At 50.7% G+C, this 20104-nt stretch overlaps 10 protein-coding genes across 10 annotated transcripts; 7 read left to right on the top strand and 3 right to left on the bottom strand.

Moving 5' to 3' along the window:
* Positions 1–154: 154 nt before the first annotated feature.
* COCVIDRAFT_20895 (hypothetical protein) lies at positions 155–1033 on the top strand (the record flags this gene model as incomplete). Its single annotated transcript, XM_014695234.1, has 2 exons — positions 155–904; positions 959–1033. 2 exons carry the CDS (start codon positions 155–157, stop codon positions 1031–1033), a joined length of 825 nt encoding a protein of 274 aa, XP_014550720.1.
* Positions 1034–2390: 1357 nt separating this feature from the next.
* On the bottom strand, positions 2391–2834 carry COCVIDRAFT_80921 (hypothetical protein; the record flags this gene model as incomplete). Its single annotated transcript, XM_014695249.1, has 1 exon — positions 2391–2834. A coding segment is annotated over one exon (444 nt), but the record flags the coding sequence as incomplete, so codon positions are not given.
* A 785-nt stretch (positions 2835–3619) lies between these two features.
* Positions 3620–4480, top strand: COCVIDRAFT_31612 (hypothetical protein; the record flags this gene model as incomplete). Its single annotated transcript, XM_014695248.1, has 1 exon — positions 3620–4480. One exon carries the CDS (start codon positions 3620–3622, stop codon positions 4478–4480), a length of 861 nt encoding a protein of 286 aa, XP_014550734.1.
* Positions 4481–6212: 1732 nt separating this feature from the next.
* COCVIDRAFT_114739 (hypothetical protein) lies at positions 6213–7588 on the top strand (the record flags this gene model as incomplete). Its single annotated transcript, XM_014695247.1, has 2 exons — positions 6213–6252; positions 6303–7588. The coding sequence occupies 2 exons, from the start codon at positions 6213–6215 to the stop codon at positions 7586–7588; spliced, it is 1326 nt and encodes a 441-aa protein (XP_014550733.1).
* Positions 7589–8127: 539 nt separating this feature from the next.
* COCVIDRAFT_20891 (hypothetical protein) lies at positions 8128–9051 on the top strand (the record flags this gene model as incomplete). Its single annotated transcript, XM_014695233.1, has 2 exons — positions 8128–8467; positions 8525–9051. 2 exons carry the CDS (start codon positions 8128–8130, stop codon positions 9049–9051), a joined length of 867 nt encoding a protein of 288 aa, XP_014550719.1.
* A 1066-nt stretch (positions 9052–10117) lies between these two features.
* On the top strand, positions 10118–11805 carry COCVIDRAFT_114741 (hypothetical protein; the record flags this gene model as incomplete). The annotated part of the gene is made up of 2 exons (XM_014695246.1): positions 10118–10405; positions 10528–11805. The coding sequence occupies 2 exons, from the start codon at positions 10118–10120 to the stop codon at positions 11803–11805; spliced, it is 1566 nt and encodes a 521-aa protein (XP_014550732.1).
* A 73-nt stretch (positions 11806–11878) lies between these two features.
* On the top strand, positions 11879–12028 carry COCVIDRAFT_114755 (hypothetical protein; the record flags this gene model as incomplete). Its single annotated transcript, XM_014695245.1, has 1 exon — positions 11879–12028. A coding segment is annotated over one exon (150 nt), but the record flags the coding sequence as incomplete, so codon positions are not given.
* A 165-nt stretch (positions 12029–12193) lies between these two features.
* On the bottom strand, positions 12194–13041 carry COCVIDRAFT_31608 (hypothetical protein; the record flags this gene model as incomplete). Its single annotated transcript, XM_014695244.1, has 2 exons — positions 12194–12929; positions 12977–13041. The coding sequence occupies 2 exons, from the start codon at positions 13039–13041 to the stop codon at positions 12194–12196; spliced, it is 801 nt and encodes a 266-aa protein (XP_014550730.1).
* A 245-nt stretch (positions 13042–13286) lies between these two features.
* COCVIDRAFT_114746 (hypothetical protein) lies at positions 13287–13613 on the bottom strand (the record flags this gene model as incomplete). The annotated part of the gene is made up of 1 exon (XM_014695243.1): positions 13287–13613. A coding segment is annotated over one exon (327 nt), but the record flags the coding sequence as incomplete, so codon positions are not given.
* A 1787-nt stretch (positions 13614–15400) lies between these two features.
* COCVIDRAFT_31607 (hypothetical protein) lies at positions 15401–20019 on the top strand (the record flags this gene model as incomplete). The annotated part of the gene is made up of 3 exons (XM_014695242.1): positions 15401–15842; positions 15895–19442; positions 19522–20019. The coding sequence occupies 3 exons, from the start codon at positions 15401–15403 to the stop codon at positions 20017–20019; spliced, it is 4488 nt and encodes a 1495-aa protein (XP_014550728.1).
* Positions 20020–20104: the final 85 nt, after the last annotated feature.

The following is a 20104-nucleotide window of genomic DNA, read 5'->3' as shown; positions in this document are numbered from 1 at the left end:
AGTTCCGCAGTTCGGCGCCCCTCTGACGTGATTTCCTCTGCAGGGCGGCGACTAAATATTAATCAGATTGGCCTCGCAGTTATAGACTTGCTCTGTACTATACATCCCGCACTCGATTCACGGTCTACTCTGATCAATCCACACTTACTTTACAATGGCTACCCTGCAAGAGATCGCCGATGAGACGGCGTTCCAGTCGACCATTTCCGCCCTCCCCGCCTCCACACTCGCCGTCATCTACTTCAACGCACCATGGGCAAAGCCATGCGAGCAAATGTCAGTTGTCCTCAAGACACTCGCCAGCACATACCCGGCCGACGCACCGATATCCTTTTTCTCTATCAACGCCGAAGAGTTGCCAGAAGTCTCCGAGACCTACGATGTCACCGCAGTCCCATACATCGTCCTACAGAAGGACGGCAAAGTCCTAGAGACCGTCTCGGGCTCTGATGCCTCAAAAGTACGAGCAGCAGTCGAAAAGCATGCTGGCGCCGGCAGCGGCCAGTCAAGTCTACCTCCCGCGCAAACCGTCACACGACCCCAAGAGAATGGCGATAGTGCAGGCAAGAATCTTGCGGGGTACACACCAAGCGCACAGGATCCCAAGACTGCGCCCGAGCAGACTGCAGGCGAGCAACAGACAAGCAAGGAGGAGCTGCATCAAAGACTATCAGAGCTCGTCAAGGCTGCACCCGTCATGCTGTTCATGAAGGGCACACCAAGCGCACCCCAATGCGGCTTCAGCCGACAAACGGTTAGCATTCTTCGCGAAAAGGGAATTCGCTATGGATTCTTCAACATATTGGCCGATGACGAGGTCAGGCAGGGTTTGAAGGAGTTTGCCGATTGGCCTACGTTCCCTCAGTTGTGGGCTGATGGTGAGCTTGTTGGTGGTCTCGATATTGTAAGTCTCTTGCCTCTACCGTGATAAGTTACAATACTCACTCAAAATTTACAGGTCAAAGAGGAGTTCGAGAACGACCCCCAGTTTCTCTCCCAGTATGCTGCCAATGCATCCAAAACAGCTGCCTAGACGGTAACATAAAGAGGTGAAACTAAGATGACAAGGTTTGATGAACTGCTCCCTCTTAGGGGTAGGGCTATTTCAAGGGACATATTTGGAAGTATAGGAGACTATTAGTCCCCTGAATATGAATGTGCCTGAGTGCTAGGATTGATATTGAATGATCGACGGCATGTATTGATAATTGAAGGGATGGTTAAGGAGTGTAAGGGTTGATTGTTTGGCCAGAACAAAATACATACAGTTCCGATATTAAGCCTAATTTAGCAACAGTCAACTGGATACGATAACAAACGATGCCTGGATCATCACATGACGACTTGGTCTTGCCCGGAAGGTGTATGCTCATATCGAGTGGCAATCCCAGGATTCATTGATATGCTTCTGCGGTGCGGGTCATAGAGATGCCTACACCGCAGCTTACATAGGTACTAATGTCAATCGCTCAGTCACGAGAACCATCCCGTGTCGAGGCAATTCTACACTTTGAACCTTCGGCAAGTCGATTTTGCAAGTTTATATACCTGTAGTTGTGAGGTAACGAAGTAAGCTAATTGGTTAGTGAAAAATACAAGTATCAGTGCAATTGCCCTGGACTTGCATCCAAACATACCTAGCATTCAATCAATACCTGAGAAATTGCTGCCAAAGATCTAGCTGCAGCCAGTATCCACTTTGACACTCCCTTTGAAGCCTACTAATGCCACCTTCCATTGGGCGCAGGACGCTTCTGCTTGACGCCCATATCTTTAGCGAGCTGTACAGACCATTCCTCATCATAGCCTTTGAAATAGATGAGCGTAATGAAGACCTCACGGAATACTGCATCCATTGGCCTCGAGTAGTCAACGACAATGTCGACTTTTTCATTACACAGTGCGAGTAAACCATACACCCTATCACGCGGGTCCTCGCATTTCCGCATGGAAAAGTTACGTAATAGGGCTATTAACTGCAACTCAGGTAGTGAGAAAGTCCTACCATTGAATCTGGCGCGTCGCGCATCAAAAAGGTTACGCACTGGCTCCGGAATCGTAATAAAATAATCTTGACAATATCTGAATGCCGCCGGTAAGAAAGAAATTGATCTCAATCTTTCAATGGCGGCCGGCGTGACGGCACATGGACCGCAAGCAAGCACTGTGTCTCTGGCAAGTACAAATTCCTGGACGACCCAGAGCCGATTCCAATATGCTTGTTGCAGTAGGTTTTCCACGCTGTGGCGATGTTTGAGAAGTCGATCGAGATAATCTCGGTGCTCATTGTGCAGAGCAGACCAAAGACCGACCCGAGGAAGATTTGGAGGAGAATTTGGAGGAATATTTTCAGCGGGAAGCTCATCCGCGAACCACGTATCCGCTATGAGACGCATTACCCTGCCAGTCTGCTCGTCACCGCGACCTAGCCACACAATAACCCGCTGCGCTTGTTTATATATCTCAGCCATGCGCCGAACTTGGTGCGACTTCTCTTTCTCGGATGCCTGGTTGATGCAAAGCTGATCTATCCAGAGAAACTTGGGATGCGGTAGAGGACAGTCATGCTTATCGAGGAGAGTGATGCCAGTTCGCATCCGGTCAAGGAAGTCTGCCAGATTCTCCCGAATCTCGAACGGTCTTTGATTCAAGGTGATGATACGCGTTGGAAGTGGAGGTCCCCATGTGTAAGACAAAGCCTCGTATGGAGGGCATTCATTGAGGTCAAATTCGTGCAGAGTGTAGCTAGGCTGACTGCCGGGTTCGGCTGAAAAGCGGAGTAGACGTATGTGGTTGCTACTGGCATCAAGTGGCTCGTATTGAAAATGATCCATCATAGTGTAGCGGAGAGCGCAATGTCGTTCTGCTAATCATCTTATTAAATTTCTGACCAAATGTAAAACCCTAGATATAAATGTGGTGGTGGCTGTGCTTCCTGGTACGCAACAGAAGGCTCCAGTGCATCAGGCATGGAGGCGGCAACCCTATTGTAATTTTGCTATCTATTCGTACGACAGCAGTCTACTACAGGCTTAAGAAACGATTGACAGAAGACTGTAGGTCAGCATAGCACGCTGAAAGGACTGGAGTCGGTTTTTACCCAAGTACCTGCGCTATGTCTAGTGATGGGGGGCGTACTATCGCAATCGAGGCATAGACGTTACTAGTGCAATTCTGAGCCGAAGCGGTTCCCCGCCCTATCTAACAAGCTTCCTTGTCACTGCTGCCTTTGTCGCTATACCTTTTCCCATCATTCCTCGTCAAGCTCGGACAATATGCCGGACTCTACAATACTCCTAGTCTACATCCATACAAAACTGCCTGTATGTCTAACAGCATAAGTGTCATGCAGAGAAGACATTAGGCCTACCCTGGCCCCCAGCTCCGGACTCCGAGCCCACCGCAAGTCGCTGCCCTCAATACTTTGATGCCTATTCTCAACGCTGTTGCGGCAGGCTAAGAATGAGCCGCATATTCCCCCGAGCGGCCTTCCCCCGTAGCCGTAAGACGTACATGTGATGCTTGCGATTCGCCATAATTGCCCTCTACAGTGAGAACTTGCATTCTCCAGCCCTCTTTCCCCTCCCCAAAAGTCCACCTCTTCAGCATCTCCCCAAGCATGCTCCCCTCACAATCCGCCTCCAAAATACCCCTGGTAAAGCCCGACGACCGCTCCTTCCCACGCATCCTCTGTCTCCACGGCGGCGGCGTCAACGCCGCAATCTTCGAAGCGCAAGCACGATGCCTAATCCGCCATCTGCAACACTCGTTCCGCCTCGTATGGGTTGACGCGCCCTTCTTCTGCGACCCACACCCCGATGTCGTTGACGTGTACAGCAGCTACGCGCCCTTCCGGCGGTGGCTGCGCTGGCTACCCTCGCACCCTGAGCTCGACGAGGAAACGTGCATCGAGGAGATTGGCTACGCCATGCGCACCGCCATGCAAGACGACGACGCTGCGGGCGGAACGGGCGAGTGGGTTGGCCTCATGGGCTTCAGCCAGGGCGCAAAACTATCCGCGAGTTTGCTGCTTGAGCAACAGGCCCGCGAGAATGAAGCGAAAAAGCGTGGTCCTGCGGCGCCGATAACACCGGGGCTCACCGGTTTCCCAGATATCAAGTGGCGCTTTGGCGTGTTGCTGGCGGGAAGGGCGCCGCTGTCCAATCTCAATCCCAGGCTACTAACTAGCAAGACGCTGGTGAGTGCGGGCAAGATATCAGAGGGGTTTGAGTTTTGCAAGGAGGTGGATGAGGAGGCGACGCTTAGGGTGCCGACGCTGCATGTCCATGGTTTGGCGGATCCAGGGCTGGAATTGCATAGAAAGTTGCTGAATGAGTATTGTGAGAAGGGGACTGCGACGCTGGTGGAGTGGCCGGGCGCGCATCGGGTTCCGATCAAGAGTGTGGATGTTGATCCCGTGGTTGCTGCCATCTATGATTTAGCTGAGAAGGTGGGGGTGAGTGTGCTGAGGACTGTGTGAGAGTGCTGGGATGGGGAAGAGAAGGTGCACACATGATGATTTCTTGTTTACATAACATTATTGCTTGTTTGCTTTGTGGATTATGGAAGGCGCATCTTGCAACCAAATTAGGAGATACCATAGATCAACTGTCTTTATCCTCTTGTCTTTTATGTTAATCTCGGATTAAACTTTTCAGTTTCACCAATTTCGCATTTCTCGTCTTTCCTCCAATGAGATAATCCCAGCGTGTTCATCGTCGCCACGTTTTCTTACCGTCAGAAACTTATGATACAATACCTCAATTCCCAAATAAAGACGTTTCATTCTTTACTTGTCCACACACCCTCCTCTGAATTATCTCAAACTCTATCCATCACCCCCTGCAATACAACCCACATACACAAGCTCCAGGCTCATCTATCGAGCCAATTGCCTCGAACCGATAAGCAACCCACTATTCCACATACATTACATACGCAGGACCCTGGATTATCACAGAAGAGAAAGGGAAACAAAACCGGGTATGCACCTCACCCACAACCGGTCCGGTCCGGTTCGACGCCAATAAGGGCAACCGTGCCGGTGTGAACTCAGAATGTTGTTTTAGAGGTTGGAGTTACTTCCAGATTGCAGGGATAGGACATGTATGGCTAGTTTGACCGTTGCCCGTTGGAGGTCGTAGGTTCTAGGTAGGTTTAGAAGGGCGTGATTGGTGGTGTAAACGCATCGATGTCGGGGTCGAGAACTATGTGGATTGATACCGCAAGCAGCTTAGGAAAGTGTTGGTTATTGCACTCAGCTTCTGGTATTTGTAAAGGTATAATGAGGTTTGGATGCTGGATTGGTAGATGTAAGATTGCAGAATATATTTACGATCAATCTAGGCTCATTTATAGGCAACACCGTAGTTGATATAAGTCTATTTTCCCTAGAGCTGAATCTGGATCAGTCAAGGCATTTCAAGTCGAAATAAGAGTCGGTTGACCGTATCATCTGATCAGTTGGGTCTATCGTTTTGACGCTTCTCCTCCTGTGGCGTTGAACTAGACTAGATACTAGACGAAAGGGTGTGAAGAAGTAAGTGCTAAATGACAGCAAGCCGAACTCAATGCAAAAGTGCAGCGCTTAGAAGCGGAGAGTAATGGTATCCGTGCATGGTGTAGACCGATGGTCGATATGATCCAGAAACCTTTTCAATGCAATACGGACGGATATAGATCCGATGATATGGTGTGATGTATGAACCCAAAATAATAGTTTTCGTGTATCCACATTGCTGCCAACTACAAGCGACATGCTAGGCTGGTGTCAAATAAGACAGGAAGAAAGTCCCGCAATCACAACGTCGAGATGTTTTGTTTCCACTTAGAAGCGAGAAATAAAAAATCAGAGTTGTCAGCACTTCCCTGCTATCGGATCTGCAATATATCTTTGTTGGCATGTTTTGTAAGCTAAAGGAGGGGTCATCAGGCAGGGGAGGGCCTTCGTTGGCTAGTCATGGCGAGAGAAGAGGGCACGAGTGCATACTGTCAGTTTTCTGTAGGTAATGGCATGCAAAGCAGCTGGGCGGGTGACGAGTACGATGTACGTTAGGTGGTCGCCTTCCCAAGGGGAACCGGGAATAGACGAGGCGTGGGCGAATCGGAGTCGAGAGCGTTCCGTGTCGAGAAAGTAGCCGCCGCATATCTTCGGCTCCGAACGCTTCTTGAGATGCCGCACACGCCCTATCAAACTTTGGACATAGCCTGCGATGCCGCGGACACGTTTATACCCGCTACAGCGCCTTCTCAGTACGTGGTCCCATCCACGTCCGGTCCAATTGACCTCACCCATCACCAAGGAACAAGCCTGACTGCGAATACTCGAGCCGTCGCCGCATCCATTGCCCGCCCCGCGAACCCCACCCTTCGCAACCTGCATACAACAGCACGACTCGCGATGGGCGAATTCGACCAGTATTCTGCCATGGGCAACAAGACTGTGCCCAATGACATGCCCTCCGACGGCACAGCCTGGGGTAGTGAAAAGAACCCGGCCGCCTTTGACTTGCGTTCGGATGTGCACACAACCCCTACCATGTCCATGCTCAAGGCCATTCAGCAATGCACCCTGCTTGACGATGTCTTCATGGAGGATCCTACTACACTCTCCCTTGAGCGCTTCATTGCAGACTTGAGCGGAAAAGAAGACGGGCTTCTTGTTCTCTCGGGTACCATGGGCAACCAGGTTGCATTCCGGGCACACCTCACCTGTCCTCCACATGCAGTAATTGTCGACCGGAGAGGGCACATTGTCAACTACGAGGCAGGAGGTGTAGCTACCTTGTCTCAGGCCATGGTCCAGTCTCTCGACGCGACAAATGGCACATACCTCACCTTGGAAGATATTCAAAAGTACGCGACACTCTCAGATGACGTGCACTCTTGCCCAACTCGCATGATTTCTCTTGAAAACACACTAAACGGTGCCATCATGCCTCTTTCTGAAGTCAAGCGGATATCTGCTTGGGCACGCCAACATGGTATCATCATGCACCTGGACGGTGCGCGTTTGTGGGAGGCTGTCGCTGCAGGCGCCGGTTCCCTAAAGGAATATTGTGCCGAGTTCGACAGCATCAGTCTGTGCATCAGCAAAGGCCTAGGTGCGCCCATTGGAAGTCTCCTTGTTGGTACGAAAGCTTTCATCAAACGCAGCCGCTGGATCCGCAAGTCAATTGGCGGAGGGCTGCGCCAGGCTGGTGTGGTCGCTGCTCCGATGCGCGTCGCCATTGAAGAAACGTTCCTGGGCGGAAAACTCGCACAATCTCACAAGAACGCGAAGAGGGTTGCGAAGATATGGACCGACCTAGGAGGCAAGCTGCAATACCCGGTAGACACAAACATGGTCTGGTTGGACCTGGCGGCCCACCAGATCGAAAGCAACAGCTTCATCGAGCTAGCGGAAAAGTACGGAGTAAGGACAGGTAGTGGCAGGCTGGTTGTACATTATCAGATTGGAGAAGAGGCGATCGAAGCGCTGCAAAAGGTCTTTACTGAGTTGTTGACCGGCAAAGAGTCGACCGGCAAGCTTGCCGATGCCCCACATGACCCGGAGGATTTGAAGCTGAAGGGCAAAGGCGTGGAGTAGACGGCTTTCCAGCCACAATTATTTATTAGTCATCGAATCAATAGACCAATTAGATCATTGTGCTCAGCCACGCAGCCACACCGATCTCCAGTACCTGCATGGATAGCTGCCGCGTTATACCGAAATCGCCCAGAATTTGGGTACCGCCAACGCTTCCAAGACTACGCTATTACGTTCGACTTTGAACCCCAGACGTAGTAGACACAGCCGATCTGACGTCAACTGAAAGCTCGTCATACAACAGCAGAACATGACACGGCCAAGATGGCAGCCGAAACATGGTACATGAGGCTCTTGGAAAAGCCGCGGCGTCTCTTATCAGCCAGAAAAACTAGTTCTTTGAAATTGTTAAACTCTTTTTGATCATGTACAAGCCTGTACGCGTCATAGCCTCTGTGCAAAAAAGTTCTCGTCAGACGTCATGCCTTCCCAAAAGCTTTCCTAGACCACGGATGCGGACGACTATTTCTTCAAACCCAGGTCCTTCACAATCCCTGCTCTCTTTTTCACCACATCAGTTTTCCACATGTACCGCCAAAATGGTACCACCAATAGCACAAAACCGCACACTTCTCTCCAACCACCCGGATAAGGTCCGCATGCTTGTTCTCGAGACCGATGAGACACACCCCGATACTCAGAAAGAGACTGGTTCCTTTGGCGTTGTACTGGGCGAACTCCTTAAGAAGGCTGGAGACGAGCATGATCCGCAGCTGGGCATTGAGACGGCTATGCAATATGTTGTTGAGCCAGAGGGTGGCAAAATACCGACACTAGAAGAGATTCAAGACGATGTACACGCTATTCTAATCACCGGTAGTTGTTGGGATGCACATGGCGATGACCCATGGATCTTGAAACTAATGCAGTTCATCAGAGGTGCGTAAATCGGGTTTCCGGGTTGTCAAGCGAAATAATGGCTGACGACAACATTAGATGTCTGGCAAAATCGCCCCGATATCCGCTTTACAGGAATCTGCTTTGGCCACCAGATTCTCTGCCGTACACTAGGTTCTACCGTGAAACCAGAAAAGAACGGCGAGTGGGAGCTGTCACACCACCCGATCGAGCTTATGAAAATCGGCCGCGAACTCTTCAATCTGCCAGAGACCGAGACCAAGATCCACCTTCACCAGATGCACTTGGACCATGTTGTTAATCCCCCTTCACCGGAAACAACAGACTTGCTGCCAAAGGGTACTAAAGTACATGTTTGGGGCACGAGCGATCACACTGGCGTTCAGGGCGTGTATATTCAAAAGAGATTATTCACCACGCAGGGACATATGGAGTTTGATGAGAAACTTGTCAAGAGACAATTGGAGATGAGGGTAGACAGCGGCAGTGTGAGCAAGGAGGAGGCTGATGAGGCTGCTGAAAGAGCTGACTGGATGCATGATGGATTGGTTGTAGCCAAGGCTGTGCTGAGGTTCTTCCACGGCGACGACGATCAATACAATTAACTCAAAGAGCTTGCAACGGTTATGGGGAGTGGCTATAAAAGAATCTACGAAGGCATGATAGTGGCGTTTATGGTTGGAAACTACAACGAGCAGTGGCCATGTGGATCTCGCATACTAGTATGGGAGGAGCTCTGTTCTTTTGGCATAGTCATTGAATCTTTAGCGCTGCACTTTTCCTTCAATTTACTTGTTTGTGTTGTGGCAGTCTTTTCTCTTCTTCCACAGCACTATTTATGTATTCTTTGCCCAAGGCACTAGGGGATATATAAAACTCCGAGGCCATATGGACATTTCGCAAACGCGCCGATACCGCACCGCACTCCATCCACTAACCATCGCCCCGCCATAACTAGTACTCCGAGTCCAAAAGCTTGTCTCGACCCTCCAACCCATCATTCTGAACGATATCCAAACACCGGGAATAATATCTCTTCTTCGGCATACTATACTCCGACCCAGGTCGGAAATAGCACTTCGCACTTTGCTATCTCCGGAAGCTGGCTTCCGTCATTGAAGCTACCCAGTGGGGGCCCACCTGACTCGGTCCATCCTCAATCGATCTAAGCCTAGAACTAACTACCCTACACCGGTGTAACTGCAAAGCAACCGAGTTAGCGTACAGCAGTCGACAATAGAGAGAATCGTCACTACCAGAACGGCCAAAACCGGCAACCTGCCGTATGTAATAGACAAGATGCAGGCTAGATAGCGAACGCAATCGGTATCGGGCTGGGGGATGAGAGGGAAGCAACGGTCCTGGCAGTTTGCAGCGAACCATGGGCTTTGTTCCTCCACTTCCCTAGCGCCGCCGTTCGATAGGGCGGTTAGCACATGCATCATGTGCGGAGTGTGATCCACATTATGTAGCCCAGCATGCGTGTCCAACCCTCTGATTCTCTCCCTCTCCCTCTCCCTCTTTCCCTGCATCTCAATGACTGTGTTTTGCCTGTCTCGCCAATGTTACATCTGACACGCTTGCGCTATACTTGACTAATTCCTTCTGCGAACTTGAAGATACAATCGTTGTAGTTTGTTTCTGGCTGGAGAAAAGATAAAGGGCGTTGAGATGGCTGCTTCGAAGAGCTCGGCCGAGGATGTCAGTGTAGATGCTGCGACGGAGAAGGAGATGGATGTTGAAGATAATGTGACGTCGGAAGTGATACAGCAACGGGTGTCAGAAGAGCCATATTCGGTGTTTAGCGAGGGAATGAGGATATGGATTATTGCTCTTGTTTCCGTATCCGCTTTGATATCGCCGTTTGGTGCCGCCATGGTGTTTCCCGCACTCAACTTACTGGCCGACGTGTTGGATATCACGCCTACGCAGGTCAATATCTCGCTGACGACGTACATGGTATGTGTCGAATAATTCGTTGAGGATTCCTCGTCTCTTTCAGGCTCTTCCCCAACCTTCCAAAAATCAACCTAAGCTCTTTACACCACCCGATTGCATAGCCTAGCATCTAACATCCACAGATTGCCCAAGCCATAGCCCCAGCCTTCCTCGGTACTCTCTCCGACAACAGCGGACGAAGACTAACATTCATAATCTGCTTCGTAATCTACTGCATAGGCAACATCGGACTCGCCCTGCAAACAAACTACGTCGCCCTCCTCATCCTCCGAATGGTTCAAGCAATCGGCGGCTCCGCAGCCATAGCCCTGACAATGGCCGTCGTAGCCGACATCACCACCTCCGCTGACCGCGGCACCTATATGGGCTACGCGCAAGCCGGCGTCTTAATGGGCCCGGCCTTTGGCCCTACAATCGGCGGTCTCCTCTCCCGCTACCTAGGCTGGCGCGCAATCTTCTGGTTCCTCGCCATCTTCTCCGGCACCCTCCTCATCCTGTTCGTCTTCTTCTTCCCAGAAACCTGTCGTAAAGTCGTAGGAAACGGCTCTATTCCTCCCCGCGGCGTAAACCGCTCAGTCATAAGCTGCATCCAGCAGCGCAAACTCCGCCGTAAATTCCCCCAGGAAACAACGGCGCCACTGCCTCCGCGCACCAAGACGGCATGGCCGAACCCATTAGCTACGATGAGAATCCTGGGTGAAAAGGAATCAGGCATCATACTCCTGTACAACGGCCTCTTCTTCACAGGCCTAATGGTAACCGTAGCGGCGATCCCCGATCTCTTTCACGAAGCCTACGGCCTCGACGAACTTGACATCGGACTCTGCTACATCTCCAACGGCGTGGCCTCTCTCATCGCCTCCTTAACCATGGGCCGCGTCGTCGACTGGAACTTCCGACGCCACGCCCGGAAAATTGGGCTGGTGATTATCCCGGGCAAGCAGCAGGATCTCAGCAATTTCCCTATTGAGCGCGTGCGCATGGAGGTGTTGCTGCCGAACCACGTAGTCGGCGTGCTAGGTATTGTCATGTTTGCGTGGACGCTGCGGTTCAAGACGCATATTGCGGGCCCGGAGATTGCGCTGGGCGTCATGGGGTTTTGTATTACGAGTGCGTTTAATATTACGAATGGGTTGTTGATTGAGTTACATCGTGATCAGCCGGCGGCGGCCACGGCGGCGGTGAATTTTGCGAGGTGTCTAATGAGTGCGGGTGGGTCGGCGGCCATTCTGCCAATGTGTCGCGCGATGAATCCCGGGTGGGCGTTTACGCTGATTGCATTTATTTACGTGGCGTTGTTACCGGTGGCACTGTGGGTGATGAGGGATGGTATGAAGTGGCGGCAGGAGTTGGCGGAGAAGAAGAGAGTGCAGGCTGAGATGCGGGGGAATGGTGTATAAAAAGGGTCTCCACTATGTCTAACTTTACAAAACTAATGGTTGATTTTTCAGTAATAAACTTTTCATTAAGAAGCCAAACTTACATGCATATCCCTGCTTGGTGTCACTGCTCAAAGGGCGTTTACGTGTGGCCAACAAAAATGACTGCTCAATTCACGGTGCAGAGAGCTTTCTAAGAAATAGAGTTTTTGAAGAATGTAATCTAACCATGAAGAGAAAATGAGCAAAAAGAAACACGGCTTAACTCGTTGCGCCTCAAAACGCAACCATCTAAATACCCACATAAACCATTTGAGAATTCTTGAACAAAGAATAAAGAAGAAGTGAACCCCAAAAGCCAAAAATCCTTCATGAAAGCTCATCACTCCCTTCACTGTCTATCCCCACTCTAATTTCTCCACCCAGTCCCCTCACCTTTTCCCTTCCCGACTACTGCGACCATGCCCTGCCACACTTCACTAAAGTCATGGTATCCGTTGCCCTCAATCCCGCTTGTCAAGAACACCCAGTCGGCAGCTTCCTCAACTTTCCCAATCACATAGCTCAGCACATCCTGATTTAGCCTTGGGACAGAGTGCAGAATGACTCCCAATTTTGAATTCGGGACAGCTGCCTTGGAAAGAGGCCCCATTGTGTCCTTGTCTAGGTACTTTTCGAAAGTTTCTTCAAAGACAACGGTGAGATCGGTGAGGTTGAAGTACGAGTCTGCAAGATAGCCGGGTGAGGTGAGGTCCGCTAGAGGGACAAGACCGGGGTTGTGCGCAATAAAGCCCTTCTTGAACGTCGTACTCGTATTCTTGACTGCATGTGTTGCGCGTTCGAGATAGGCATATGATTCTGGGGTGTAAGTGCTAGGTGTTTCGTCGAAGAAGATGCCGTCGACGCGCATGCTTGTCACGTTCGTTACGGAGGGCCAGCTTGAGTATGTGTCGATTTCTGCCAAGACATCGTCTACGGTCTTTTTGGTGTAATGCGTCGCTACATAGCCCAAGGTACGGATATTGGGGTATTGAGCAAGTTTGGGGATTTCGTCCAGGTATACTGAGTCAGGCAGTGAACCCATGCAGGGTCCAGAGCAGGGATTGAGCACGACTGTAAAAGAAACATCGCGGTGTGCCTTTGCCCTGATCTCTGTTAGAATGAGAGGAATAAAAGGATCGTGTATACATACGCTGCATAGAGTGGATCCCAAGCACCGGGACTGGGGTAGATGTAGAGAGGAAGGAGAATAGACATCATGCCACAGATTGTCAAGTTATTGTCTTGCAGACGGAGATCTTTTCTCGAACGAAATTCTCAGGCGATAGTTGCAGTCGAAAAATCTAGAAAAGGGTCGGCCCTGTTTGTGGTGCAGTGTGCGGAGCCAGTCCATGTTGTACCTGGCAGCGGGTACTGGCCCTAGCCGCCCGAGCTACCACGCTATTTAGATGATCCTCAATATAAAACATACATATACATTAATACCAAATACAGTTCTTGTGTCACGTTGATGCACTGTATCCGGACTGATGGCGACCCACTACGGCTAAAATAGCGACGGTAACCGAAGATCTAGATTGCGGGAATTCTTCCATCAAATCAATCCTTTTCGATGTCGAAAATTTGCCATGTATCTCCACGATGAAAGCTGCAGCCGATATTTGCATGGAGTCCATGTCCATGAACGTGCGTATTGTGGCGCCTGTAGTCATAGTTGATGAATCCTTAAACTCAGGCCACCCGTTCGGCCGCAGATGGAAGAGCATGGAAGTTCCCTGATCAATACTGATGAAGGAGAATTCTGCGTCATATGTAGCTAGATATGGAATATCGATTGGTCCAACCGGATCGGAGTTTAAAGGGCTGCTTATGTATCCAGTCAAACTATGGTGGTTGTGGTCCAGGAGCCAAAACGTTGCATGCTGGGGCTTAAAAAATGACGTGCTATTTCCAAATTATGCGTCCTGTATATTGCATCGATGCGTTTGATCGTGATACAATAACTGGAAGTGGTCTCTATGCCGAGGTGCTTTAATTCCCGTAGTTTGTACACCAGCTTGACCGCAGCCGCCTTGTCGTGTCTAGCATCCGGAGCAGACGGAGAGTTGACGACAGCCTTGGCAAGTCTTTGTAGCAACTGTTCCAGAGATTCTGCCAAGTAGTCCAGGATGACGGTCGGCGAAGACTACTCATGGAGGAAAAGCGCCATCTGCAATGACCGAAAAAATAGTTTATTGTCTGTGTCAAGGTCAGGATACGAGTTGTCGAAGTCCGAAAAGTGGCATGGTAGAGAAGGTTGTGGCTAAACCGTGCACCAGCTGAAGATACTGTTGCAGGAGACACCGGCTGTTGGTATGCGGGACTACATCCTTGTATCCGAAAGCGGTACTTGGGGCTGAAAAGCCGGGGCCGAGAACTCGATCGATGCACTGGAAGTAGGTTGGTGAAACTACGAGAAAGGAAGTTGAGAAAAAGGATTGATGCAAAGCAGTCTAGTGAGACTCGGGTAGTCGGGAAGGACCGACTCAACTAGTTGAAGTTTGGGCAGCGGCTGCAAAGCCAATGGAACAAGAGCCCTTAGCCATGCATCGGAATACCACTATGAAAATTGTTAGAGGCACGATCTACATCATGTTAATTTCCAGTGGTAATGATCACATTGCTTTTGTATTTGCTTCTTTCCCAGCCACCAGCTGTGTGTACTAGCGGGTAGCAACGTCTAGTGAACGTCATTTACAGAACTTACTTCTATAGAGACTTGGGGTGATTGCATGTGCTTTGCAATGCCCCAAATTAATTCCAGCATTAACGTACTGAACGGAATCATAAAATCGAGTTGTAGGAACAAGTAGTCTGTCTGTAAGCAGAGTAGCCGGTAAAACCATTTGAGGGGAAGATCAGCGCTGTAGAAAAGGTTTTGATTGCACTGATCCGATTCTAGGCCTTTAGCCAGCTTCTTTCAGAGAGACAAGCTCGCAGTGAACTGTCGACCAGAGACGACCAAGTCGACATTGGTAGCCTCCACCTTTGACGCAGCATCGGATCTGTTGAAGTTGCCTGCTACGATGGATTTGATGCCACCTTGTTGCAGGATGTCAGGATGTTTTCTCAGTGTTGTTCTTGGTCCTTCTCAACAATCGCAGGGTTTGCTGTCACGCGTAGTACTTGCAAAAGCCAAGACAGACTCCGGTGCCAGCAGCACCAATGGGTTTTGGGTACGCTTGTCTGACTGTCGGGGGAAACAACTAGGTATTTGAATGATCCGCCATACGAATCCGTTCTCGTGGTTGCACTGCTGTGTGAGTGCTGATTGTGCAAATATGCGTTAACGCCGCGTATTACAGCGGCATTGAAAGCGAGTAGTGGTAGCTAAGGAAGAGTGGGGTGTTGCGGGTAGAGCGTTCCAGCCAGACAAAGTTGTCCGCCAGTGGAAGGTTAGCCTCTACCCACACCAATCAGGCCTATCGGCGATATCGTCACGTGACAGTGCTGTCGATTTGATCATGCAGAGGCTGGAGAGTTGTCAGCGTCGTTCTGCCAGGCTCACGAGAAGAGCATCACATCCCTTGTCCGGGCTCTTGTCGTCTGTTTTGTACAGGCTCTCCGTGGATCTGCCATGTCTCTCCCCATTCCGCCGAAAGGTAGCGCTGCAGACCCACCTCGGGCGCATTCCGCTGTCGACGCCCTCACACCCTTGATCGAAGCGACATACAAAACACCCAATATAACAACATATATCAACGGCAGGAAGACCGTCATAAGCAACCCAAACCCCCACTGGACGCTGCTTGACTACCTTCGCGCCCAGCCCAATCTCAAAGGTACCAAACTGGGCTGTGGCGAAGGTGGATGTGGCGCATGTACAGTCGTACTTCAAGTCGCAGACTCGCAGTCCGAGAAGAAACGGATTAAACATCTGTCAGTGAACGCATGCTTGTTCCCGCTAGTGGGTATCGACGGCAAGCATGTCATCACCGTCGAGGGCATTGGCAGTGTTAGCCGACCACACCCCCTGCAAGAGAGGATTGCAAAACTTCATGGCAGCCAGTGTGGATTCTGTCAGTGTCTAGATTTGCAGCTGCCTGGTCAGGTTACTGACAAATGTCGTAGGTACTCCTGGTATCGTCATGAGTCTTTATGCCATTGTGCGCAATGCATACAATCCCGACACAAACAAGTTTCATCTAAGTTCCCGTGAAATCGAGATGGAAGGTCACTTAGATGGCAACCTGTGTCGCTGTACGGGTTACAAGCCTATCTTGCAGGCTGCAAAGACTTTCGTCGCCGAAGACTTGAAGGGCCAACTAGCTGAGGAAGATGGACCAACCACACTAGACGCTGGGCGATTCGAAGACGATGTCACTGATCTTACCCGCAGCGGATGTACAGGACCCTCCAAGGTTTCCTGCGGTCGTCCAGGGGGCTGTTGCAGGGATGAGCCCTCAGATAGCAGCTCCGCCGATAGCAAGTCTAACACTTCCTCACCGCCATCAGAGCCTACTTCGACATCCGAAGGTGAGCATACGCCTGCCGCCCTGGGCACAAAACAGCCTCCGCAGGCAGACCCTGCAATTAGCGGTGCAGAATATGCGAAACCTTTGAAAAGCAAGGAAGGAGATGCAGCCACTCAAACCAAAACTTCAACTTCTGCCGCCCTTGCACCAGCAGCAAACTCAGAAAAGGGCATCCCAAGAATAGAGTTTCAGGAATACACGCCAGACACAGAGCTCATCTTCCCCTCCGCGCTGTGGAAGCACGAACCACAATCGATATGTTACGGCAACGACAAGAAGATTTGGTTCCGACCTACCAAGCTTGACCAGCTACTGGACCTCAAGGATGCATTTCCATCGGCCAAGCTCGTTGGAGGTGCCAGTGAAGTCCAGGTGGAGGTTCGCTTCAAGAATTCGGATTTTGCAGTGTCTGTCTACATTTCAGATATCCCAGAGCTCAAGCATACTAAGATCCCTATGGATGCTCAACTCGAGAATGCCAAGGAGCTTGTCATTGCAGCCAACACTCCACTGACCGAACTAGAGGAGATATGTAAAACGGTCTGTGCCAAGCTTGGTAAGCGTGCAATGGTTCTAGAAGCTCTCCGAAAACAACTGCGTTACTTTGCTGGTCGCCAGATTCGCAACGTAGCGTCGCTGGCTGGTAATATTGCAACCGCCTCGCCCATATCGGACGCGAATCCCGTGTTGCTGGCAGCAGGTGCCACACTAGAGGCTATCAACAAGAGGGATGGTAACGTTCACCTTCCCATGTCCAAATTCTTTGTAGCATACAGGACTACGAGTCTGCCTCCCGATGCAACCTTGCATAGCATCCGGATACCTTTACCACCAAAAGATTCCAGAGAGGTGCTCAAAGCGTACAAGCAGGCTAAGCGCAAAGATGATGATATTGCAATCGTTACGGCGGCATTCAGGGTGCGCCTCGATTCCGCCGGACGGGTCGAGGATGCGTCCATCGTTTTTGGTGGCATGGCGCCAATGACTAAGGATTCGCCAAAGACACAGAGTGCTCTTCTCGGCAAGCCATGGTTTCACTCGGAGACGCTAGATGCTGCGCTTACTGCGTTGACACGGGATTACGACCTTCCATATAGCGTTCCAGGTGGTATGGCTGATTACCGCAAGACTCTCACACTTTCGCTCTTCTTCCGCTTCTGGCACGAAGCTGCCGCTGAGTTTGGGCTCGGAAATGTTGATCAGCAGGTTGTAGATGAGATTCATCGTGATATCTCTAGTGGAACGCGTGACAACTACAACCCCTACGAGCAGCGTGTTGTTGGCAGGCAAATCCCTCATCTCTCCGCTCTTAAGCAATGCACAGGTGAGGCCGAGTATATTGATGACATGCCGAGACTGGATCGGGAACTATTTGGTGGCCTTGTCATATCTACAAAAGCACATGCCAAGATCTTGAGCATCGACTGGGACAGAGCGCTTGATATGCCTGGTGTTGTTGGATACATTGACAGAAATAGCATTCCTTCTGACGTGAATATTTGGGGATCTATCAAGAAAGATGAGCCGTTCTTCGCCGAAGACAAGGTTTTGTCACACGGCCAAGTCATTGGAATGGTCTATGCCGACACAGCGTTGGAGGCTCAATCAGCTGCTCGAGCTGTCAAGGTTGAATACGAAGAGCTGCCTCACATTCTGACTATCGATGAAGCCATTGCAGCTAACAGCTACTTTCCACATGGGAAGTTTCTGAGGAAGGGCCTGGCTATTGACGATAAGATGGCTGATGCGTTTGCCCAATGCGACAGGATCTTCGAAGGCATGTGTAGGCTAGGTGGTCAGGAACATTTCTACCTCGAAACGAACGCAGCATTGGCTATACCATCTGGAGAAGACGGAGCTATCGAAGTCTGGTCTTCGACCCAAAACACCATGGAAGTACAAGAGTTTGTCAGTTCAGTATTGGGGATACCAAGCAACCGTGTCAACGCTCGTGTCAAGCGCATGGGAGGCGGTTTTGGTGGGAAAGAATCTCGGAGTGTGCCCTTTGCTGTCTACACGGCAATTGCAGCTAGAAAAGAGAAACGACCAGTCCGCATCATGCTGAACCGTGATGAAGATATGTTGCTCAGTGGCCAAAGACATCCGTTCAAAGCGCAATGGAAAGTCGGGGTATCGAAAGAGGGCAAGCTCCTTGCTATGGAAGCTGATGTCTATGACAATGGCGGATTTTCCCAAGACATGAGTGGAGCCGTCATGGACAGATGCCTGACACACTTTGATAACGCATACGAATGCCCGAATGTCTTCCTACGTGGTCACGTTTGCAGAACCAACATCCATAGCAACACGGCGTTCCGGGGCTTTGGCGCGCCTCAAGGCATGTATTTTGCAGAAACCATCATGTACAACATTGCAGAAGGTCTTGGTATAGATGTCGACGAGCTACGATGGAAGAACTTGTACAAGCCTGGAGAGCACACTCCATTCTTCCAAAAGATTGACAAAGACTGGCACATACCGATGTTGCTTCACCAGCTGAGCAAGTCGTCTGAATATGAGAAACGAAAAGCCGCTGTCAACGAATTCAACAAGAAGAACCGGTGGCGAAAGCGAGGTATCAGTCTGATTCCATCAAAATTCGGTCTCAGCTTTGCAACTGCATTGCATCTCAACCAGGCAGCTGCCTATGTAAAGATCTACCACGACGGAAGTGTCTTACTACACCACGGAGGAACAGAAATGGGCCAGGGTCTCTACACAAAAATGTGCCAGATAGCCGCCCAGGAACTAGGTACACCCCTCGACGCCATCTACACACAAGATAGCCAAACCTACCAAATCCCCAACGCCTCCCCCACAGCCGCTTCATCCGGCTCCGATCTCAACGGCATGGCCGTAAAAAATGCCTGCGACCAGCTCAACGAACGCCTGCAGCCCTACCGCGAGAAACTAGGCCCAGACGCACCCCTCAAAGACCTTGCCCACGCTGCCTACATCGACCGCGTCAACCTCGCTGCAAACGGCTTCTACAAAATGCCAAAAGTAGGCTACACATGGGGCGACACCAACCCCGAAACCGTTAAACCGATGTACTACTACTGGACTCAAGGCGCTGCATGTTCGGAAGTTGAACTCGACCTTCTCACTGGCGATCACACCGTTCTTCGCTCTGACATTATGATGGTAAATATTACTCCCCTCCCCTCCCTCATTTCCTTCCCTCCGTCTATCCCCCCACAAGTGCTAATCAAGGGGAAAACAGGATGTCGGCAACTCAATCAACCCCGCCATAGACTATGGCCAAATCGAAGGCGCCTTCCTCCAAGGTCTCGGCCTCTTCACAACCGAAGAATCCCTCTGGCACGCCCGCTCCGGCCACCTCTTCACCCGCGGCCCCGGAACCTACAAAATCCCCGGTTTCAGCGATATCCCGCAAGTCTTCAACGCGAGCATGTTGCGCTATGACAACGACGGGAAGCCGTTGAATTGGAATCATCTGAGGACGGTGCAGAGTAGTAAGGGGATTGGGGAGCCGCCGTTGTTTCTGGGGAGTACGGTGTTCTTTGCGTTGAGGGAGGCGGTGGGGGCGGCGAGGAGGATGAATGGGAAGAGTACGGAGAGGGAGGGGGACGGGGTGTGGAATTTGGATAGTCCGGCTACGTGTGAGAGGTTGAGGTTGGCGGTTGGGGATGATCTTGTGGAGAGGGCGAAGGTGGTGAGAAAGGAAGGGGAGGAGCCGTTTTTGGTGGCTGTTGCGTAGAGATTGTAACTCGGGAGAGGAAGGTGGTTGGTTTGAATGATGACGATTCTTCTCAATTTTCACGTCAGTTGATTGAATTTACTAC

This window comes from Bipolaris victoriae (genome assembly GCF_000527765.1).
Source record: "Bipolaris victoriae FI3 unplaced genomic scaffold scaffold_170, whole genome shotgun sequence".
NCBI classification, from domain to species: Eukaryota; Fungi; Ascomycota; class Dothideomycetes; order Pleosporales; family Pleosporaceae; genus Bipolaris; species Bipolaris victoriae.
The sequence above is the reverse complement of the archived record's forward strand: the minus strand, read 5'-3'. Positions and strand labels throughout refer to the sequence as shown.